This window comes from Diospyros lotus, chromosome 5 (genome assembly GCF_014633365.1).
Source record: "Diospyros lotus cultivar Yz01 chromosome 5, ASM1463336v1, whole genome shotgun sequence".
NCBI classification, from domain to species: Eukaryota; Viridiplantae; Streptophyta; class Magnoliopsida; order Ericales; family Ebenaceae; genus Diospyros; species Diospyros lotus.
Window position 1 is genome coordinate 37946939 of NC_068342.1, and position 24715 is coordinate 37971653.

Consider the following 24715-nt stretch of genomic DNA (forward strand, 5'->3'; position numbering starts at 1 on the left):
GGCTTCTATGATAGAATTGTAAAGTTAGAAAGATTGTAATCAAGTTGCTCTCATAGATTTGCAGGCATGTGATTAATAAAGAAAATAAAATCTTGATTTTGTTAGTTAAAGTTTAACTAGTGTATATATATATATATATATATACAGATAAAAAGGTTGAAGTTGTGGGTTTTAATTAACAACTTGACGGGTAAAGTTTGAGATACTTAATGCCTTTTCAAGTTCACTTCAAGGCTAATGTTTTATTAATTAATTAAATTTAGTATTTAACACTTTATCCAATTAAATTTTGACACCTCACAATTTAAAAAATTCATTAACTTTCTCAAAAGAAAAAATCCCAAGTGGTAGACGACTAGACTATTATGAATCAAAGTAATCCCAAAATGTGTTTGTTTTCCATCCTTTACCAACCCAATTGCTGAAAGTGCAGGGTTGACATATTTAGGCAGGCAGGCTGGCATGGCAACCTCAGCTCACGTCTCTCTTCCTATATAAACCCTTCAGTCCCTCCTCCCTTTTCCACCATCAAATTAATATTCTCTCCATCAACTTCAACTCAGCAAAAGAAATTAAAGAACAAGGAGATCAGAAATGGGTTTGAAACGTGGAGAAGGGCTGCTGATCCTCATGTTCCTCCTCATGGCTTCCAATTCCATGGCAGCAGTTGGCATGGCCAGCAAGAGCACCAGGAGCAGTGAATCATTGTGGCAGTACTGGAACTATGGCTTCAACCACACGGACTGGTTCCACAGGCACCACAATGGCACCACCAGAGTTCCCAGCAGGATCATTGTTGGTGGCTCCAAGAATTGGCAATTTGGCTTCAACTACACTGACTGGGCTCTCAAAATTGGCCCCTTCTATCTCAATGACACTCTCGGTAAGTAAGCAAGCGTAATGACATATCAACATATATATATATATAGCTTAAGGATACTATATAACATGTCCTATATTTATCTTATTTAGTGAGAATTGAGTGAGTGAGGCTCTTTATTTATAAGCCATGACTTAATTCTTATAATTTACTTAGATATTGGACTATTTTTCCTATTGTGTGTTGAGGGAAACAATCTTACATCTAGTATAATTTAAAGACAGTTGTGATTTATAAGCAAGAATAATCCATCTCCAGGGGTTGTTTGTATAATATATATATATATATATATATAGTAATACATGATGCACGTATGGTGGTTGCAGTGTTCAAGTATGATCCTCCCAGCGGCAGCAATCATCCTCACAGCGTGTACTTGCTCCCAGACTTCTGGAGCTTCTTGAACTGTGACCTGAAAAGAGCGAAGCTGGTGGCGGATCCGACGCAAGGCGGCGGCGCCGGCTTCGAGTTCACTCTGAGAAGGTGGCAGCCCCACTATTTTGCGTGCGGCGAGCGCGACGGCGTCCACTGCAATCAGGGCATGATGAAGTTCTTCGTCATGCCGCTCTGCCGCCGCTAATTATATCATCGGAGGCTTTATTATTATGAGTTTGATTTCAATAAAATTTTGTTCCGAAATGAATTAATAATAATGTTGTAATCTGTCTTATGTTTGTGATTGTGTTTGTAGAAATTAGAAAATTGTTCTTTTCTTATCATAAAATTTAAGGTTTAAATAGATAAAATACAAATAAATGTATAAATATTTCTCCTCTCTTCAAAGACTAATGCTATGTTGTAAGAAAAGTCAATGATAAACAATAAACGATAAAAAAAACTTGAGATATGACCAACGTCACTCTCGATTAAGGATAATTTTCACCTTTCAAACTGTGCAAAAGTCGAAGGTGCTATCCTCTCAAGATATAACAATTTCTTTCAAAAGTAGGTGTGCACTAATAGTTTTGGAAACAAAAAAAAAATGTATCAAGTAATAAATAAAAGAACTCAACAAATAGTAATAATAAAAACATGTTGATATAACTGAATATTTTGTATTTCATGACTGTAGGGGAGGCCATATTTATAGGCAAAAGATGGTAGCGTTGGAGAAGAAATCAATAGGAGACTGTATTGATTGTGTGTAGAATTTCGCGTGCATGGGAGGCAAATTCTCAATTTTGCCTTGGGTTAACCCAATTTCATGCACGAAGTTTCATAGGCTGGTAGTGAAGAGAATGAATATAAAAATAAGTGAAAATATTTGTAAGTATCAACGTAGGATTGAAAGTTTTAAAAAATTATTTAAAATATCACTTAATTTATAACATGTTAATCATTTATTTTAAAGGCAATTATTAGCTACCAATTAATGGGCTTTATTTTTAGACAATGTGTATTTATTACATATTATTTTTTTACATCTAGACAATTTTATTAGTTAATAATAAATCTATCTTATTTTAAATTATTTAATTACTAATAAAATTATTCAACTATTAAAAATAAAATATAATAAATACGTGATTATATTTATTAAAAGGAGCCCGCAACAGAGCCTGCCACCGCCTCCAGAGTCCAGCTAACTCTGGGCGGCCCAACTTGCTTGGGCTTGGCGTGGCCCAACACAATCAATTTGAAATAATTTTGAGGAATACCATATCTATAAATAAATTTAATAAATAATTTTGACAAACTAATATGATGCACATAAATTTATAATTATTTTATTCAAAATTAATAATAATGTAAATTAATAAATATGAATTCATAGTAATTATATTTAAAATTAGCAATAATCTCTAAACATTAAAATGAAATTAAAATTAAGAATTTAGGTAGTGAGCCATCTGATGTAATTCAATTAAAATGAATGAAAACTGCTTAATTAAGTACCTTGGTCAGAGGTATTAAATGGCAATTAGAATTATATTAGTCAAAGGCTGAAGGGCCTCTGTCTACTCTACTGTCTTCTTAAATTGCCCTAATTGACATCCCTAATAAATAGGTCAACCCTCCAAAGACTTTAATCTTAATTTATAGGAAGATACCATTGAAGAGCCACACAAAGCAGGGGGCAGTTGTGGAGGAAATGAAGATGGAATGGAATAAAGCAGGGAGATGGCCTAATCTATTATGTCACATTCCATAATTGGAAACAGTAGTCAATGCTTTATGAGGTTGTAAAGTGGTAGCCACAAAAATAGTGGAAAAATAATAATTAATTCTCTTTATTGGTTTAACTGTAAGCAGAGAGTGTGGTAAATATAGGTGAAATGTTTGAGTGTCCCAAACTTTGTGAGAAATTAATTAATTGTGGTGGTGAAGAAACTAGACTTGTCCATCTTGTATAGTCTCCCTTCAACTTTTCCCACAATTAGTACTTCATGAGTTATCAGGTCGTGGATAAGGAAAACAAAATTATTTGCAAGTAAAAGTCATGAAATAACTTACTAACCAACAAAAGATTAAAATAAAAAAAAATATATATATATAGAACGTCATCGAGTGTAATGATGGAGCTTAATTGAGTCAATTATACTTATGTCACAACCGTGGTGGTGTGATTAAGCAAATGAATGGAAATGTGGTGTGCAAGGAAGTGAAACTAATTGACAAAAGGTTAAAATAAAAAGAAAGTATATATAGAACGTCACTGAGTGTAATAATAGAGTTTAATTGAGTCAATCATACTTGTGTCGTGGTGTCATTAAGCAAATGAATGAAAATGTGGCTTGAAAGGATGTGAAAGAAGTGAACAATTTTTTATGATATGTGATGTGGCATCACTGTCAAGAATCTATGAGTCAAGTATACACAATTTTATTGGTTTGAAATTACCAACAAAGTTGGTCAAGGGAGTATTGAGGTTGAGATTCCAAGCACTAGTTTTAAGTATCATGAGAAAGGCAATAGCAATTGAATTCCCAAGTTCCTCTGGAGGTGTATCAAGGGTTGGGTTTGTTTTGTGGGTCACATTGGCAATCAATTTTTGTGAAGAGTCTTTGTTCTTGTATTTCTCATACCAATCTAGATAACCAACCAGCTTGAAACAAGTTCCCTTATATGTCCATGGCTAGGATTGACCACAGTTTCAAAATTGACGACTTTGGTTTGCAGTTCCAATTTCACTTTCTGATGGAATCGAAATCAAACCATTTATAGATAATTTCAGTTTCAGTTCCCTGATAGTTCAGTTTTAGTTTCTAATAATTCTGGTTCTTATTTGTACTGATTTAATAAAAAAAAAATGTTTGAACTTAATTTATATAAATCAAGTTACATACGTATTATTTTGGGGTTTAAAGGAATCAAAGTCACACGTAATTCACTTATCATTTGAATTTGTAATCTCTTTACCTTAATCGAAATTATTTTTGAAAGTATTGGTTATTGTGTATTGTATTAAATATTTTATATTTATTTAATTTGTTTTTTAATGTTTTGAACAGGTTCTAGTTCCAATTCCTTATTTTTAGGAATTGGAATCGAATCGTAAGTCTTTTGTTCCAATTTTGGTTTTTGAACAAAAATCGAAAAAATGATTTCGATTCAATTTTTAGAAAAACGATTTTAGTCTAGTTCATGATTTGAACCAAACCATGGTCAAGCCTACCCATGGCAATTTCAATAATCACAAAACCCTTTTTCTTAAATTTCTTTTGGTCTCTCTTAGTGCCTCAGTACTCTTCAGTTAGGAAAGTCAATTCTTCACTAATATTAATTAAAAAGGAAATTACTTGGCATTGGGATTCCACCCTCAATACTATGGAGTAAGCTTTGTTAGCACTTGTTAGTAAATCGATCCTTCCTAACCTGGTCATAACCATCATTTAGTCCCATAAGAAATTGCATCAATTTGTTTATGTCTATGATTTTAGTGATAGCTTTCTTAACTCCACAAGAACAAATGGGTAAAGGTTCCACTACACTTAACTCATCCTAGAGTTTCTTCAATTGAGTATAATAAATTGAAATTGAGAGATTATCTTGAGTGATAGATACAATTTTACGTTGAAGTTGTTGATACACAAAAGGGCCATTGCTTTCTCCAAATCTTTTAGCGATACCATCCCAAACCTTTTTGGTATTTGTTGTGTAGATATAGGCATCAACGAGATCTTTTGATATCGAATTCAACAACTAGGAAGTGGCCATGTAATGGCATCCCTTCCGAAGCTCAAATTCATCACGAATTAGTACCCTTCCATCAATCAATAAAACCTAATTTGTTCTTAGCTCCAAGGGTAATTTGCATTGTCCTATTCCATGATCTTTAATTGGCACCAATTTACGGAGTTGAGACCAAGATCATGCTTGGATGATCAGAAGTGTGAAGCTGTGGAGGATCTCTTACTGCAATGTTAGGGTTTCGATTCACCATTCCTATTGTAACAACACTTTCACTAGAACCCATAAAATAACTTATTTTTCAAGGAGGAAAAAAAAAAAAAAAAAAGGAGAGAGACTCCTAACTAAGATCGAAAAAACTAAAGCTACGAAAGAAGAAAAAAATTAGCTCTCAAACTAACCAAATCCCCGTGATTGGCGCTCTGGTACGATGTTAATCAGTTATCAAACATCACAAAGAGAAAGAAAAAAAGATAGAAAAAAGCTATTATTAGGGTTATGCAACTCACAATGTAACCCTAACCTTCTATTTATATACAACTAATAAGCATGACACGTGGATATTATTCCAAATTAAGAAACTACTCTAATAAACTGTACAATTAGACCAAGTAGCTACTAACAACTTCTTTGAATAATTTAACGAACTAATATTCCACATTTACATAAAATTGTTCTTTTCTTGTTATAAAATTGAAGGATTAAATAGGTAAAATACTTCTTTTGTTTCTTAAAAGGGTTATGCTAATCCTTCATTAAAGGCAATAATTGGGCACCAATTAATGCATTTTTATTTTTAGATATTGTGCATTTGTTACATATTATTTTTAACATCTAAATAATTTTATTAGTTAATAATAAATCTATCTTATTTTAAATTATTTAATTACTAATAAAATTATTAAAATATTAAAAACAAAATATAATAAATACATGATTATATTTATTAAAAGGAGCCCGCAACAGAGCCTGCCACCCCCTCCAGCCTCCAGCCAAGCAAATAATAAAAGAATTAATCGTTATAAACATAATAAATTTTAAAATTAAATTATTAACCTACCTTTGTATCTATTATTTAATGTTTTTTCTTGTTAATTAAAAAAAACTGAAAAAATTAAGCCTGAAAGGCTGGCCTAGCAGCTAGCTTTGGGCGGCCCAACTCGCTTGGGCTTGGTGTGGCCCAACACAATCGATTTAAAATAATTTTGAAGAATACTATATCTATAAATAAATTAATAATAATAATAATAATAAATATGAATTAATAATAATTATTATATTTAAAATTAGCAATAATTTATAATATTTATGTGTGTCACTAAACATTAAAATAAAATTAAAATTAAAGAATTTAGATAGTGGACCATCTGATGTAATTCAATTAAAATAAATGAAAGCTACTTAATTAAGACCTTGGCCAGAGATATTAATTGACAGTTAGAATTATACTTGTCAAAGGGTGAAGGGCCTCCTGTCTAGTCCACCATCTTCATAAATTACCCTAATTGACATCCCATCCCCTAATAAATAGGTCAACCCTCCAAAGGCTTTTAGTCTTTATAGGAAGATGCTATTGAAAGCCACACAAAGCAAGGGGGGGGGGGCAGTTGTGGAGGAAATGAAGATGGAATGGAATAAAATCTAAACCAAAATTATCAAATAATATTTGAATTACTTATTTATTTTTAATTAAAAATGAAAAAAATATACAAAAGTTAAAAAAAGAAAAATGATACATAAGTGGATTTTTCAAGTTCAAACTTTTAATTTTGATATTGAAATGAGTTATATATATGATATGACACTATAAAATTATCAAATATTTTTTTAAAGAAATCGAACCAAGTTTGTCTGGTACTTAAATCTCAAGCTTTCAGGGGGATACTACATCTTGTCTTCTCCAAACAAAATTAATAGATAAGTCTTACCTCATAAAGAGAGACACATGCTAGTGTTAAGATGAAGATCCGATGCAAATCTCGAAAGATACGACATAAATGGGGAGAATATGGTCCAATCCTAAACATATCCCAAAAATCCTCCCAAAACTTACAAGACATAAGCTTAGGAATTTTGAAATCCACTTCGAGTATCTCGTCTCAATCACTCTATAAGATAGGAACTCCCTCCAAGTATAACATTGTACTTCAATTCTATTAGGTCTTGTCTATATGGAACTATAGTCATACTCATAACCATCTTTACTTTATTGATTAAAGTGTTCGAGGCTAAATTAGAAGACCTAATCCTGTCTCATTCTCTTTGTCTCATTCTCTTATACGTACAATCTCAATATCAAAATTTTAAGATAATATGTCTTTCTTTTGCATATACAGTTTTAAAGTGTAAATATTAAAATTAAGATTTTAAAAGGATGTGTGGTGATAATCTCAAAATCATATATATATATATATATATAATGGAATGCCTAAAGTCATTTGGTTGATTTCAATTAAAAACACCCTAAATCATATCTGCAGTTGCCCTCTTTTTGAGGTTTTGAATATGGGCCCATCAGCCATGGCTGCACTGCACAGCATGAGTGGTCCATCATCATCACCTGCTCATTGCCGCCCTCTCCAAGCTTATTTATTTCCCATTTATACATCACAATAATAATAATTTTGAAATCTTATTTAGAGGTATGAATGCATCTAAGCCTATCTATAGTTTCATTACTAAAGAAAGAATACTAATGGGTTTTAATTAAGTTACCAACCAACTGCCCTTAAAGCCTTTCACTTCTTCACTCACTAGGAAAAGGTCTTTGAATTGGGGGGGTGTTGGGGGGGCGCTTACTTTAATTATTATGAGCATTCATTAACTGCACCAATTAAAGTGGGAGGGATTAATGGCAGTCAAGTTGGGTGGTGTCTTTATTTATTTTTTTGTTGGGGGTCCAGTAGACATCTTCATGATCTACTACAGTACTGCAGTGACATCCTCATAGCTTACCTTCCACAATCATGAATTGGGTTGAAAACTTTCTCAAACTCTCTCCATTTTTCCAACAATGGCATCACTTGGAGAGCCCAAAAATAGATTGATATCTTCTTACTCATGTCAAATTTTGAAAGATAAATATTAAAATTTAATTCTTGAATCTTAATTTCAAAGATTTTGACTTTTATTGGTGTAGTCCAAAATAACTGGACTTGAAGATCTATAGACAATTTTGACTTGAAGAATTTGTTGCTATGTTGGGATAACTAAATACATAATGATCTGATGAAGTCTTCTCTAATTTGAGAAAATAGAAATCAAGAATATCGAAAGGAATACTAGAGATGACTCCAAATATCTTAACTCACTTTATCTTTGAAGAATTCAAATCTAAAGCTATCTTCATCCATTTTGATGGCTTCGCCTTAAGCTCAAGATAGTTGAGCACAAGAATTTCATAATTAATTTTGAGTATCCTAGTTCACTTGGTTTATATATATAAAAAAAGAATCTTAACAAGTAAATCAACAAACTTATACTAACTTTTGAGCATTAGAAGTTATGTCAGGGGAACCCTTATTATAAGTTCTCACATCGAACAAAATTGTAATGATCAATCTCAAATACCATCATCAAATATAATAAACCCTTGACAGAGATTATTGAAAGCATAAAATTTATATAACAAATATTGCATAATATGATTAATATTATGCCTGAGACTTCTTAATTTTATAAAAAATAAACAAATTTCTTTATTTTTGTACAAAATCTTACCCCTTCTTTAGAGGAAAATCAAGTTTTTTAAATTTTCAAAGTCATCTAACCATCTTGAGGTCCCTTTTGTGAATAAATTTACAAAAGGTTGGTAGAAAAGGGAAAAGTTGGTGCAAAAGGGATTAAAAAGTGGTGGGGTTTCACGTGATATTGGAGTTCTTTGGGGGCACTTGGAAAGGTCAAGACCATATGCTTTTGGGGAAATATATCAAAAAGAATTCAATACGATGAAATCACTTTAACAATAGATAACAAGAGTCATTATATTAAAACCTCTTATTATTACACCGACCAATTGTTAAAATTTAAATTAAAAAAAAAATCCCAATTTAGGGTTTTCATATGCATGCATCATATCTAAAGTGTAGACCTTAGGGATAGTGGTGGAGCCACGTGATTTTTTCAAAAAAAAAATATTTTTTATAATGGTTTATAAATGAAAATAAAGAAAGTTATATTATAATTTATTATTAGAAATAAAAAAAAAGCAAGTATATAATGACCCAGTAGTAACTATCACAACATTTTTTACAATTTGCTTATAATTTTATTTTTTTACAATGATGATGTAAAGAAAGCAAAGTATTGAAGAAAATTGCGAAGCAAAAAAAACAAGTATGGAGGAAATTTATATTGAAAAAAATAAACAGGTTAACAAAGCAAGTATTGAGCAAATTGATGTTGCAGAACTTCCTATAAATCCTAAGCTAATAACTCTAATAATGGATTACAATGTTAATCTTCGAGATCAAATTAAAATAGTCTACTTGTAAAGAGTTTTGTGTCAGTTTTGAAATCAAAACGATTCATTTCAGTTTGGTTCAATGAATTTAATGATTGCTTAGAATATAGTATAAGTAAAGACGTCACATTTTACTTATACTATTATCTTTTTAAAACACATAATAGAAAATAAAGAGGCAGTGATTCTTTTATGAAATAAGTGTTCAATAAATTTAAAAATAAATATAAACTTTAAGTTTATGTTAGAAATACCAATAGTGCACACCATAAACCTCGAAACAACTGTGAGGTCTTAATGAATCAAGAACAAAATATTAAAATAGTTTTCTTTAGGCAGTTAGAACAAATACGGTGTAATTATTGAATTTGTCTAAATGCATCAATTGATTATGTTCGACTTCTTCTACGCTAAGAACTAGCCTTTTGTGGTTATAACGAGTCTAGGGACTCAAATATTCAAGATAACTTTCTTGAACAATTGTAATTTATAGTGTGAAATGCTATATTTTTTTATATTTTAATAATAATATTATTATTTTATTTTTAAAATTATATTTTTTGTATTTAAGTTCACCTCTATTAAATTAAAATTCTGACTCGCCCCTGCTTAGGGAGCTTTCCTTTAATTATAGAATGGAATAAGAAACAAAGATACAAAATTATTACTACTTGTTGTGAAGGATAATGCTATTTGATAATATAAAATGGTTTAAATGAATAGTTTTGTGGTACGAAATGCATAATATGTCGTTATGTTAATTTTATTTACATAATATAATAATATATTGGACATTTTATATAGTAAAATTATCAATTTGAATTATTTTATAAAGTTAAAAATAATATTATTATTATTATAGTAATGAGAGGGAAGAAGAGATTTTAGAAATGAGTGTGAATATGACCCATTAGTCACATTAGAAACAATATGTGGTCACAAAAAGATGGCTAATCCATCCACGGCCTAATTAAGGGCAGCTGTAGTGAGTAGTGACACTCCAAAACAAGACCACTTTAATAAAATTGACTGTTCTCTCTTGTTGTTTCCAATCCATTATCATTGCCATGCCCTGTCCTTTATATTTTATTTATTTATTATTATTATTATTATTATTTTTATTTATAATATGCCCCTATAATAAATTCATTACTATATTTTAATTTTGTCATTACAGTGACTAAATTTTGATTTTTTGTTAAAATTTAATTACTTTTTATTTTTATTTTTCGTCAATTTATATAATGAGTTACTTAAAAACTAAAGTAAGATAAATTTATTACTATTGAATTATTGTCCTAATAGCATTACCCATATTAATCTAACATCCAAAATCACTTGATTTTGGTATTAAGATCAATTTTAATTGTTGTGTCTAATAAAGTGGGCCCAACTCTAAAGAAAAAAAAGCCCAAAAAGCCTATCAAAAGAAGATATTTATAGAAACAAGTCATAGCGACACAAAATTATTGGATGATTAAAAAATTCGAGAGGTATCAGTCGAGTGACCAAGAGTAAATGACTAAAGGTAAAAATCATCAAGTGACCTCACTCTAAAGTCTCTCTCGAGACTTTTAAGAGATCTTCTCAGGACATCACCTATAAGTCTCTCTTGAGGCCTTTAAGAAATTCTTTCGAGAATTCATGAGTTACTTAATTATTGCTATTCAAAAAATTTTTATGAACCTCTAATATTATCACTTACAAATCTAAAAGAGAGCCCAAAATACCTACTAAAAATTGTGGTTTTCTTTCTAGCTCTCAATCTTCCTCTTATAAATGGGAGACTTATCTTTTAGCAAAATTAAGCTCATAATTCCACATCTCCTATAATTTTATTTTCTTTACAATCTATACATTCTTTAAAAATTGACTTAAGTATTGAAGAGTTTGTGCGGCAAACTTTGAGGTCTCTTAGACCACGTTGATCAAGGACACTCTTCTGCACAAAAAAATGTATTATTGTATATTGGTAACAATACTAATATTAGGTGATTTTAAGGTTTATATTAACGTATATTATGCTATTTTTGTTAATATACTTTGACAAAAATGAAAAGAATAGCTGCAATTTAATAAAAAATATAATCTAATAAATGTGATGAAAATTAAAATAAAATGAATATTTATTACATAATACAAATTTTAAAAATGAATAGTGTAGGTTAGGATTTTGGATCAAAAAATAAATTATAATTAAGTTATCAATCATACAAATGAACATATAATTTTACGTGAAAAATTTAAGTTAAAAAAATCACAAATAAAAAGAATAAAATATTATTATGATAAAATTAATACAATAATAGTGATATAATTGTAACTAATTACATAATATTAAATACAAATTTATAGATCTAAATCATCATCATAAGATAATTCAAGAATATATTTCTTTAAATGAAATAAATTCTAATTAAAATTGAATTTATCAAAATTATAATTATAGTTAAATTTAAAATCTTAATTACCATCACAATTCAATTATAAGTGAATTTAAATTTTGAGTCATAATTATAATAATATATAATTAAAAAATATTATTTAAACATTGAATTGTAATGCCTCTAATATCATTCATGCATTAGTATATTAAAAAATAATATATTAATATATAAATATACTAAAAATAATATTTTCATAGAAGAGGCAGCCTGTGAGAACATGTGGATACCACGTGGCTTCGGGATATCGCAGCCATAAAAAAAAAAAAAACAAAAACAAAAACAAAAAAGCTCTGTCGTCTGTCTTCTTCCTCTCTCTTCTCTCTTTCTGAGCGAGTGATAATGGGAGGATAGGAATCTCTTTCTTTCTCATACGAAAGGAAAAAGCTTTCCTCTCGTCTGTTTCCTGTTCTCATTATTACTCTCTCTCTCTCTCTCTCTCTCTGCGTGAAGAACAACAAAGTGGAAGGAAGGCCCTGCGATTGGATCCCATGAACTGAATTTGCACCAAATGCCATCGGACCTCTGAGACGCGGAGGGGTGCCATGGGAATCTGCACCTCCAAGCCCCCCACCAAACCCAACCCCTACGCCACCAGACACCCCTCTGCCGGAGCCCCAGAGGAGGAGGAGGAGCCCCGACCTCCTGTAACGCCCGCCAACGTCGATAATCATGATGCCACCGAAGCGGCAGTGAAGAAGTCGCCCTTCTTCCCCTTCTACAGCCCCAGCCCGGCGCGCTACTTTCTGTCCAAGAAGTCGCCCGCGCCGTCGTCGGCAAGCGCTAACTCCACCCCGCGGAGGCTGCTCAGGCGGGCCTTCCCGCCGCCATCACCAGCCAAGCACATAAAGGCGGTGCTTGCGCGGCGGCGCGGCTGGGCGAAGCCGGGGAGCGGGTCGGCGATAGCAGATGGGGAGGAGGGCGAGGCGGCGGCGCTCGATAAGAGCTTCGGGTTCTCGAAACAGTTTACTAGCCGGTATGAAGTTGGAGAGGAGGTGGGGCGAGGCCATTTCGGGTACACTTGCTCCGCCATGCCTAAGAAGGGCGACCTCAAGGGACAACGTGTCGCCGTCAAAGTCATCCCCAAAGCCAAGGTTTCCCGCTCTCTCTCTCTCTCTCTCTCCATTTGTTTGTTTTATCCTGCGAGTTTTACGCTACTTGGACTTGGGGCCGAAAGTAGATAGAAATCCATAGGCGGAGTTACTTGTGCGTATGACTCTGGGGATTGCAATTCTTCTCTTCTGCATCATTTCTGGCATTGCTTTTTATGTCACGAGGTGTCAAGCATTGGATCTCATGCTTCCTAGCCTGTATCTGTTCCAGTTTTTACTGGTTTTGGGAACCGAAGAACATTTTGTTGATATGCTGAATATCAGGAAGGGCAATTTGTTCTTAGCCAGATGGCTACCATTAAAACCTGCTCGGAATGGCAAATTTCACTTGTTTGACTGGAAGGAACGGGGAGGAAAATTTTTCTGTTAGTGGACGGATTGGGCGGGTATGGTTCCCCTATCCATCCCAACCAATTCTTATATATGCTCTAACCTGTTGTCTAATTTTATATTACAACTTCAAAAAAGTGTTTTGTTTTAAGGGGCAAGCTCTTGTCTTTTAAGTGTTAAAAGTAAGTTTGTTTTGTCACTCTTCGTACCTAAAGTAACTAATTTATTCTAATTATGTTCATGCAATCTATAGTAAATTTAATTTTAAGGGAATAAAGCATATAAATTTAATTAGTAGGTTCACCTTCCGAATGGGATAGAGATAGGGAATAAAGCATATTACCCGTTGGGACGAGATGGGAAGAATATTTGAGAATGATGGGGCGGAGACGGGGATGGAAACCATGATCCAAACCGGGTCCATTACCATTTTTACTGTATACTTATGTATTGTTAATGATTTTGTTATTTGTCTTTAATGATTCTGTTACTTGTCTTTTTATCTTTTGTAAATTCGTGCTGACAGCTGAACAGTACAACTCAATAATGGATGTATGGTGAAGAACATGTTCAGTGGATTTAATTGGTCGACTTTCCAATTCAAGATCTAATTGCAGTACACCCTGCAATAGAATGTTTTGCATACACAAAATGATTTACTAATCTATTATTTTATTATAAATGAAAATATTAATACTCATTCTAAATTACATTTGGATTTTGGAAACTCTTAATTTACTTTAGCTTAAATTGCTTTTTATCTAATAATGTGCTATTAAGCTATTGGAAGTGTTTGGCTGTTATACACTTGTTCCATTAGCAAAAATGTCCTCTGCTGTTAATATCTGTTGGGACTCTCGTGCATTGGTTACCCATTTCTGCTGCAATAGATTTTAGTAGTTGAAGTTGTTATTCTGCAGAGTCCTTTCTTAGTATTTGTACAGTGTGGTAAAAAAGTGATGATTCTCAATTGATTTTATGATTTCTAGGATAAATATTACTCTTTATTGTGGTTTATTCAGTAGAGATTCTGATTTTATCCTCAGATGACATCGGCTATTGCAATTGAGGATGTTAGAAGGGAGGTGAAGATACTGCAAGCATTAAAAGGACACAACAATCTCGTGCAATTCTACGATGCATTTGAAGACCATGATAATGTCTATATAGTAATGGAGTAAGCTTGGAGTAATGGCTTGTTGTTCGGGATTTGTCTTTAAATTTCTAGGTTGTGTGATTTCTATATGAATTAATTACTAAATAAAAGGTAAACTATAGATTCAAGGAAATGCTTGGCATCTTATGTTTTGTCTTGTTCCAAGTGCTGTCATGTATCAAGTGCAAGCATGTAATCTGATAAAAATCCTCTCTTGCACATTTATCTTAAAACAATGGCATGACTAGAAATTTTGCAATGCCCCAAACCTATGTCCAAACCTACAGCGGCCTTCTTTGCGACCAATGTCCAAACCTTTCTGGGGGCAAGCTTTCACATAGTATTGTTGTGCTTACTTGGTGTGTGTGGTTTGTGGGCTATTGTATTTGCCTGTTAAGTTTACTCAGTGCACACCTGAAGGGTTGGTTGTTGCAGGTTGTCATCGATAGCAGGAAAAAAACAAGAAAGAATAAGAAACTGCAGACATGTACATCTCCTGTTAGATGAAGATTAATTATTTGTTGCATGTTTCAGGTTATGTGCGGGAGGGGAACTTTTGGATAGAATACTCTCAAGGTGCTTCTTGATTAGTATGTTTAAAATTTTATTTCAGCTTTTATGGGGATTCTTTACTGAGTTTAATTGTCCTCCCCATTCTTCATTTATTTGTTTATGGAGTAATAATGATATTCTTGTTCGCGTCTGCAGGGGTGGGAAATACTCTGAGGATGATGCAAAGGCTGTCATGGTACAAATTTTAGATGTTGTTGCATTTTGTCATCTCCAAGGTGTTGTACACCGGGATCTAAAACCAGAGGTGAAATGTGTTCCTGGATTCATCCTTTTCATTTTTATTTTTATTTTCCTGAAAGGCATTAGAAGCTTTATATATCCGCCCCCCCCCCCCCCCCCCCAAAAAAAAAAAAAAAAAAAAAAAACACTGAGCGAGTTGAAGGACTGGGTGCAGAAGAAACATTTCATATGGTGGAATTATAACCTTCACCTGTCTTTGTTTAAGCATGGGCCTCACCAAGCATCTGTTTAAGCTAATTATTATTGTTTTGTAATACCCCATTCCTTTGAATTTATATGGTTGAGACCATCTTAGCTAAATCTTGGTAAAGTGGACTCCTAATCCCAGCTTTTGGGCTATGATCTTTGCTCCCTTTAGTTGGCATTATAGATATTTCATTTCTAACTGATTGGATAAAATACAAACACAAATACACTTGGCTATGGCTGAGATGAGATTTGTGACATTTGTATAATAGCACTGCAATTAGAATCTTACAGGGTTATGGTTCACATTCATAAATCATAATGCAATCAATCTTACTGTTCCTGAAAGAACCCCTGCTGTAAGTATTGTTGGCCCACCTCCTATTCTGGTGAAAGCAAACTTAACTTCTTTTATTATTATTATTTGGCTGACCAACATTGTTTTAAGCTTTTTGGCGTAAGTACCTGCTGACTTCTACCTGTGGTACCTACTTATTTGGTCTGACAAAAGATCTAGAACTCATACTTCGGTGCAACTTCAGCTGTCCAAGTAAAATCATCAAAATTTTAAAAGATTGTAAATTTAGATGTGAAATATGTTTTTAAACTTTCAGTCTCGCAAAATAAAAATATTTCTTAGAAGCTTAAGATTGGTTACTAGAATGGTTGGTTCCGTGAAATGTTGTATGAAGAACCTGATTTTTGTTGCTTGGTGTGGTAATATGTTATGTGCTAAACTTTCCAGGGACATATAACTGAATAAGGACACTGCCATGTGCCAATCAGTGTACTTTATTATTTAAGTTTTTGACTTGTTTAGTGCTGTGCTTTATAATTATATATTTTTGGTATTCTTGGTTTTCTTCTCATTTGGTTTGCCAGGTTCCTATATCGCTATATGAATCTGCAGGTTCTCCATTTAAACTTTTGCAAATGGCATTGAGATGAAATGTGCAAGTTACTGGGTGGTGCATTATCACTTATACTATGTTGTAAATATTGGATGTGCTTTGGGTTTTTGTCAGATTTATTTAACATCTAATAAGGAAAAGAGAAGTGCTGCCTTGCTTGAGGAGGAGGAGGAGGGGGGGGGGGGGGGGGGGGGGGTTGTTGGAGAAACAATGAGAGATAGAGAACTTAAGTTGTCTTACTTTGTATCAGCAGGACATAGCTAATACATACAAAAACACTTTGAAGTCTAATCATTGTATTCCAATTATATGATCTGAGATTAGTTGTTTTTCTTTCTAATACATGGAATATATGGGTTGTGAATTCTTTTTTGTGACCTGAGCTTATGCATTGCTGGATCAGAATTTTTTGTTTGTCTCCAAGGATGAGCACTCCCAGTTAAAAGCTATAGATTTTGGGTTATCAGATTTTGTCAGGCCAGGTATGAGCTCATTAACTAGATGATTTGGTTCTATAAATTGTTCCTCCTCAGCTGGAGTTTGAATAGGTTCTGTGATTACTGTTCTTCAGATGAAAGACTCAATGATATTGTTGGAAGTGCATACTATGTGGCGCCTGAAGTCTTTTACAGATCTTACAGTACTGAAGCCGATGTGTGGAGTATAGGAGTGATAGCATATATTCTTCTGTGTGGCAGTCGCCCATTTTGGGCCCGAACTGAGTCTGGGATTTTTAGGGCAGTCCTAAGGGCTGATCCAAGTTTTGATGAAGCTCCTTGGCCTTCCTTATCTTCAGAGGCTAAGGATTTTGTTAAGCGTCTACTAAGCAAAGATCCTAGGAAGAGGATGAGTGCTGCTCAGGCTTTAAGTGAGTGTTTCCTTTCTTCAAAAAATGCTAGAATTCTGCTATACTCCTCTCTTGGCACTGCCCAGAATCTTTTGTTTGCAGGTCACCCTTGGATTCGGAATTATAATGATGTAAAAGTCCCTCTTGATGTTCATATATTCAGATTACTGAAGGCATATATGCGATCTTCATCTTTGCGTAAGGCTGCTCTGAGGGTGTGTATATCACTAAAGATGAAATTCAATTCTATGTTTCCTCTTTATATTATAATAATTGTTTCAACCTAGTTTAATTATGCATCAATAATATATTCCTTCCTGTTGTGGTTACGAATCTGATTTATTTCCCACAGCTGCTTATGATTAACAAAGTTTCCTCCTAATACATCTTAGGCGGGAACAGAATGTAAGCATCAATATAATTGCGAGTCAATGCATGAAGTTGTCCTGCCAAACACAATTTAATTTATGGTGGCTGGCATATACAAGGTGTTAGCTTTATCTCTTATTTTATCATGTTTACTCTTAACATGTCCTGCATAACTGGTCCAAACACATGTAACAATTTAAATGTTAGGTCAGTAATAAGGTTTGAACTTAGGACCTTTATCTTCTCTAATATCATGTTGAATTGTTAACTAACATCTAATCCAAAAGCTTAGGTTGCGTTCTCTTTGAATTTTAATTTTCAGTTTTGAGTTTTGAATTCATTTTCAATTTTCTGTTTTGATTGTATATTTTCAAAAAATTGAAAACGCGTTCTGTTTATCATTCTGAAAAACTATTTCTTAAAATAAAAAACTTGAAAACGCGTTTACTTTGAAATTAAAAAAAAATAAATTATTTTATGATATTTTATTTAATTAATTTAATTATTCAATAAATTGGAACAGTTTAATGCTAGTATATTATTAAGTAATATATACATTTTGAAGTTGGTAAATCTTACAATATTTTTTTCCTGTTACAAAAATAAAATACAAACAAAAAATAAATTAATTTTGGCAAAAAAAATAAGAAATATAAAAATAAAAATTGAAAATAAACTCAGTGAGAATGAAAAAATTTGAAAGATAAACAATAAATAAAAACTTGACAATAACCTATTTCATAACAAGAAGCATAGAAAATATTGGCATGATATTCAAAAAAATAACCATTAAAGCAATCTCCAACCCATCCCACTCCCTATTATATTATAAACAATGCACTCTATATTTTTAACTTGTCTCGAAAATTGTACGTGCTTCAACTACGCTCCCTATTTTCCTCTCTATTTCACTCACTATTTCATTTATATTTTAATAAATTTCAATTCTATTTATTTTACCTTATCTATAATTTTCACACATACACAAAATTAATAATCAAATACACAAATTAATAACTAAATACACGAAATAATCAGATACACGCATAATCAAAATAATTAAATACACACATACACAAAATCAGTTATTAAATATATAAATCAATAACTAAATACACTATCAATCATCCAATACATTAATAAATAAAAAAAATATCAAAATCCCACAAACCCACCTTTGTAAATTTGGTCTCTAGAGATTCCAATCCAAAATTCAAAGGAAACCACAAAGCAATCATCGGTCACGAAAAAACCCATGCCGTCGTCACTGTTGCTTATCCTTGCTGCTGCTTGTCATCACCGCCATTGCTTGTCCTCGTTGCCATCGTCACCGCTGTTGCTTGTCGCCACCATTGTTGCCGCTACTACTCATCCTCGCCGTCGTCGCCTCTACTGTTGCTCGCCGCCGCCGCCACAGAAGTTTGCACGTGCAAGAAGGAGAAGAATAAAAAAAGAAAAGAAGAAAGAAGAGAAGCCGTCACAGAAGCTTGTGCATTTTCCGCATTTTGGTTATTTTGGTTGAAAAGAGCCAAGTTGTTTTGGGTTTTCTTTACAATTTTTTTTTCTTATTTTCAAAAATGCATTTTTAAAAAAAACAAAGTAAACGCGTTTTGAGTGTTTTAGAAAATTGAAAATGGGTTGAAAACAACAAAGAGAACACAGTCTTAAGTTCTTATATGGAATGTTAACTTTATCTTTTATATTATCATTTCTACTATCAACAAAGTACATATGCTTTCTATTTTGTTTTTACCTTAAGCATTGTAGTTTGATTTGATCTGCGCTAATATGTATGAATGCATGCAGTTGTATTTACACATTAACTCTTTTTCCCTTGATAATAAATGTCGCCCTCCTCCCCTATATACAAAGCCACCTGCGTCCATGTAAGATGCATCTTGGACACTAACATCAAGTTTGATGCTCTTGGACATATGTCAAATGCATAAAATTGTTTGTAATTGAATTTGTAATGCTGAATGCTTAGCAGGCACTTCTCAGACACAGTCTTTGATTGATAAATCCTTTTCTGAGTAAAAGATAACTTCTGGGAATAGGTTTATTTGCTGCCATATCCTTGTAATGTCCATCTCCTACATTTTAAAACTTACTAATTTGGGCTTCTAGATTCATGGTTCCTAGGATTTCTTGCTGCCATATCCTTGTAATATCCATCTCCTACATTTTAGAACGAATTTACTTGGAGTTCTTAGATTCATGGTTCTTAGGATTTCTAGAACTTCACATGATAGAGGCAAAAGTTATTAATCTGTGTGACCCAGTCCTTTGTTGCTTTATTTGCAGTTAATTGCATTTGTTTTCATCTGGGGAAAGGGATGTTGTATTGAATTGTTCTTCAAATTGTAATATATGGCATGATATATAGGTATCGGCTTTTGCACATATTATGGGGGGAAAATGGATGCTCATTAAACATATACATACCAATGCCATATATTTGTAATAGAAATGATTGTTTGTCAATAAAGTCCCTGCTGTGGTTTCAGAGAAGAAGTCAAAACTTTTTTCACAATTACTTGATTGAAGCACCCCTACAAGCATTTGGTCTTGTGACAAATTTTTTGCTAGCAAACAGAGAAATTACATAGATACATGCATACTTGTAATCATTGTCTTAGGTAATCATTCTAAATAGTTATTGCAAAAGAAAATAGATTGTATATTTATAGATTAATAACTCTTATCAGATGTTGGAACATATTTTTTTTTTTCCAAATGCAAACATTTTTTGACGTTGTTGTTTTATACAAGGCATCTCTCCGAGGCAGTATCAGACTTAATTCTACAGAGTAAACACTGCATACTGAAATTATTGTATCAAATATAGTTAAATATACTTCAGAAACATGTAATAATGCTTTAATTGTATGGGTCAAGATTATCTATACAGAATTAGTTTCATCAAACAATTAATATTTTTTGATCACTTATACTTTAAACATTACTCTATTGTGCATTACTTTATTAATAGCAAACACTGTTTGGCAATAGCGGTAGTTATGTAAACAATAGAAAAAACAATTGAAAAGAAAATTCAGTTGGAAATGGAGCAACATATCTAAGATGAGATTACTTTTAATTAGGAGAGATTTTTTTGTTTTTTTACAAACTGATATACAAGGAATAATTGTTTATTTTTTATTTTACTGTTTTAGATTGGGGGTAGGGGAGGGTAGTATGGGCAGGTTACTATTCTTTATGGTAGATATCCAAAAAAGTATAGGGCCTACTTGAAATTCTGTGGTGGCTTTAGGTGCTTCTGGCCCCCAAGCTCATCTGCCCTCCATGACTACCAAACCTTTCTTAAAATGCGTGTCCAACCTGAGAATTTGTCTTTTGTACCTTAGGTTTTCAAAGCTCTGTCATTCATTCAGTTTATATGTATTTCCTGACAGGCATTGTCTAAAACATTGGTTGTGGATGAACTCTCCTATCTCAAGGAGCAATTTGCGCTTTTAGAGCCAAACAAAAATGGCTGCATAACCATAGACAGTATTAGGATGGTTCGTCCTCTTTTCCTAACTCTGGGTTAATTATTTGAATGCAATAGAAGTTCTAACTGATTTTGTTCTGAGCAGGCCTTGACGAAAAACATGACAGATGCATTAAGGGAGTCACGCATTCCTGATTTCCTTTCCTCGGTAATAATATAACTCCTGCATGTTTGTATTGCTGTTCCATGATCCTGTTTTGCCCCAAAAATATAACTAGTTGTCTTCTCCTTTTTTAATTCTATGGCAGCTAAATGCACTACAATACAGAAGAATGGACTTTGAAGAATTTTGTGCAGCTGCGTTGAGTGTCCATCAGCTGGAGGCTCTGGATCAGTGGGAACAACATGCTCGTTGTGCATATGAAATATTTGAGAAGAATGGAAATAGGGCTATTGTCATTGAGGAACTTGCTTCGGTGAGTTTTCATTATGTTTCCAAGAAAGAATCTATGAACTTCGTGCTTATTTCATATTGCAAAGTTCATTATATGCAAAAGTCTAGGAAATACCTACCTCAGCTAAGGGGGTCTATATAGGGGGTCTATATTTCTTACCAGAAGCAAATTGATTGTGCTAAAAAGTAGATGGTGCTTGAAATGTTTCGAGATCATCATTTTTGACCTAGCAAAGTATTGGTTTCCTAATCTTCTATCAATTCATTCATTTCCCAGACCAGAATATGACAGCCAAAGACCCAAAGACAAGTCAAGGATCTTGTGCATGATTATAAGAAGGAATAACAAAGAATAATAGATAATCTTGCTATTATCTTTAACACATGATTTACTCAATCGATGAATATATTCTCCTGAACGTCCATGAGGCTCTTGCAGTTTGGGGTCTGGGGAGGATAGCATCCACCTAGTTTTACATCAGCATGTTTATAGCCTGCTTTTGTGGTTTGAACCCATGAGACCTACGTTGCTGTGAAGCAACTTACTGTTGTTCCAAGGCCACCCCTCATATGCTTGCTTAAACTGCAACTCAAATGTAATTTGCTTTTCTCTTTTCCCATTGTCTTTACCATTTCCTTACTTCTTTCCTTATTGTTCCCTTTTTAGTGTTTTGGGGTGAGGGGGTTGGAAGAGTAGTTCCTGGTTTTCTAATTCTTGCCCTCCCAGAGACTTCCAAGAGTTTCTTTTGGAAGCTTATTTAAAAACCAAACCAATTTTTACTCCTACAGATGCCCATTTACAGGCTATATTATCAGCTTCTGAGCTGTGGCCAATGCTATTACTCTCATCATCAGTTTGTATGCTATCTACGCTTGCTAGATCTCAATTATGCCTGTGGGATTTAGCTTAAACTGATGCATCTAGAGAGAAGAAAAATGGAGAACTTTTTAAAGTCATTTAACAACTGCTTTCTGCCCAAACTTTCTTATCTTTTCACTTCTTGCATATTATTGAAGGATTAATGATGGTACCTCAACTATAACCTAGTTGAGCCATTTAGATCTGGCATGGTTAATGATCCTCAATCCCATCTGTTGGAGGTGGACCATTTTTTATCCCTTTCTAAGGATATTATTTGTCTCTACCATGCATTTATGTAGAGGACTAGGTTACTGGAACTGTTAGATTGAGATAAGCTTGGGAGGAATTTATGTTTTCTTGATACGTCTCCATCAACCTCTTTTTTTTTTTTTAATGAATAATTAATTGACAACCTAGGCTTCTACAAACCTGGATACTCAATATTTCTTACTATAAAGCTGTTTCAGAAGAGGTAGAGCAGTGCCTTTTAAAATCTGCTCATTTGACTCGGAATGCATTATTATGATTCTGTAGTTTCTACAGTAGCTAAAATGCTCCATTCGGGTGAGAAGGTACACAGAAAAAAGTGAAAGTATCTGTTTGGTACCTCCAGAAAAGCTTCACCCCACCTCTTCCCATGACACAAAATAAAATTAAATGAAAATAAAAATAAAAACAAGCAAGGAGGAGAAATCTCCCACCCCATTTGTTCTCTTGTTTTTATTGGTCAAATAGAGTCTACTGTTGCCCATACTGGTTATTGGTCTTAACAATTTGCTATTCATCCCATTGGATTATATTGGTACAAGAAGGTTGCATGAAGTACAAGATACCTGCCATGAAGCACAAAGTTGCATTCTATCATTACGTTTGCCTGTGAAGGTTGGGTTTACTTATAGAATTCTGCACTATCTAGTTGGATAGCCACACGTAGTCTAAGTTGGGGGGAGTTGCCGAAAAATGTTATTAACCTTCAGCATTTGCATTGTTTCTGATTTGGCTTTTCCTTTGCGGCAACTTTATGCTTGGCCAAAAAAAAGACTTGGTGGGAGATACCTAAGTTTGATATTAAATATATGGGTCTTATAGAAGATAAAGCAATTGATAGAAATAAATGAAAATTTACAATTCATGCAGCTGATCCCACGTAAAGGGATAAAGGCTTGATATGTTGTTATTGTTCTTGTACCGTAGTATACTTGCCTTGTGCTGGATTGGAATGATATGGTCTAAAGTCTTCCCATATACTTGCATTGCGTTTGGAATCGAGTTCAATTGACTACATGAGGCTCTCTATCTTGTATCGACTGTTTGATTGCAGTGTAAAGGTTCTCGATTTTAGTGATCTTACTAAGGAGCCTAGTTGTTGGGTGGATGGGTTGTTTCAGGAGCTTAGCCTCGGCCCCTCAGTTCCGGTTCATGCTGTTCTTCATGACTGGATACGGCACACGGATGGAAAGCTGAGCTTCCACGGCTTTGTCAAATTGTTGCACGGTCCATCCAGCCGAACCCTCACCAAGGCACAGTAAGGGCTAAGCGCTCTTGAAAGAGCTGCTAAGTGTTGGGACTTTCCTGTGCTCCATGGCTGTGATGAAAAACGCGAGCCAGAGGAGCTTGGATTCATCATACAGAGTTGGCTTTGGCACTCTGGAAAGCTTTGACCAACCCCACTACAGTTTGCTTTTCCCCCAAATATGAGTTCGAGTTCGAGTTCGAGTTCATCATTCTTGTGCTTGCTCCCCATTTTCATGCCAAAGGCAGCAGAGTCGTAGTAATACTAGGCGTAAACCGTCAAGTAGCTGTTGAAGTGTATTTATTTTGGAAGAGGATTCCACTGTGAGTTGGGGTGTCTCTGATTTAATGTAATTATTATTGTGCAACAGATTCGTCTGAAAATGCTTGATTTTACTTATTGACACTTATAATATAAGGGTTCATTATTGTGGGGGTTGGTTTGGGTTTTATGAATCTCGACCTAATTGAAACATCATGATTTGTTTTGCAGATTCAATCATAGGGTAGAGGATTAATTTAACTTGGTCAAAATTGGGTCTTGGTTTTTAAGTAGCAGTCACATTAAATTTTACTTTTTAAACAATTTTATGTATTAACAAAATGAATTATGCCATTTAATTTTATGCAAACCCAAATGATTAAAAATTAAAACTAAAAGAAGGAAAGAAAGCAAAGGTGAGGGGCTTTTAGAGGGCACAAAGAGTAAAATATTGATAAAATATATATATTTTAATTTTTGTAGTTTAAGGTATTTTTGTATAACTCTTTGTGCTAGTGTCCTCGATCACA

General features: G+C 33.4%; 2 protein-coding genes across 5 annotated transcripts; both read left to right on the forward strand.

Moving 5' to 3' along the window:
- The first annotated feature begins 505 nt into the window (after positions 1-505).
- On the forward strand, positions 506-1550 carry LOC127801705 (uncharacterized). The gene is made up of 2 exons (XM_052337058.1): positions 506-883; positions 1207-1550. Exons 1-2 carry the CDS (start codon positions 595-597, stop codon positions 1458-1460), a joined length of 543 nt encoding a protein of 180 aa, XP_052193018.1. The 5' UTR covers positions 506-594; the 3' UTR covers positions 1461-1550.
- A 10663-nt stretch (positions 1551-12213) lies between these two features.
- LOC127801759 (CDPK-related protein kinase) lies at positions 12214-24359 on the forward strand. Of its 4 annotated transcripts, none has more exons than XM_052337148.1 (12): positions 12870-13011; positions 13294-13415; positions 14406-14536; positions 15050-15091; positions 15224-15332; positions 16829-16907; positions 16997-17293; positions 17375-17487; positions 21058-21165; positions 21241-21303; positions 21404-21571; positions 23800-24359. In XM_052337148.1, exons 2-12 carry the CDS (start codon positions 13344-13346, stop codon positions 23938-23940), a joined length of 1323 nt encoding a protein of 440 aa, XP_052193108.1. In that variant the 5' UTR covers positions 12870-13011; positions 13294-13343; the 3' UTR covers positions 23941-24359. The 4 variants fall into 4 exon arrangements, with proteins under 4 accessions (XP_052193107.1, XP_052193106.1, XP_052193108.1 ...); XM_052337149.1 differs by having other exon boundaries at positions 12887-13011; positions 13241-13415; XM_052337147.1 differs by lacking the exon at positions 13294-13415 and having other exon boundaries at positions 12214-13011; positions 23733-23869.
- The last annotated feature ends 356 nt before the right edge of the window (positions 24360-24715 follow it).

Excerpts from the sequence above, each read along its gene's own strand:
- LOC127801759 (XM_052337146.1), top strand. The coding sequence starts at position 12,463 with ATGGGAATCTGCACCTCCAAGCCCCCCACCAAACCCAACCCCTACGCC. Across the intron at positions 15,333-16,828 it reads ACCGGGATCTAAAACCAGAG|AATTTTTTGTTTGTCTCCAA; the intron begins GTGAAATGTGTT and ends TTGCTGGATCAG. Across the intron at positions 17,488-21,057 it reads TGCGTAAGGCTGCTCTGAGG|GCATTGTCTAAAACATTGGT; the intron begins GTGTGTATATCA and ends ATTTCCTGACAG.
- LOC127801705 (XM_052337058.1), top strand. The coding sequence starts at position 595 with ATGGGTTTGAAACGTGGAGAAGGGCTGCTGATCCTCATGTTCCTCCTC. Across the intron at positions 884-1,206 it reads CTATCTCAATGACACTCTCG|TGTTCAAGTATGATCCTCCC; the intron begins GTAAGTAAGCAA and ends TGGTGGTTGCAG.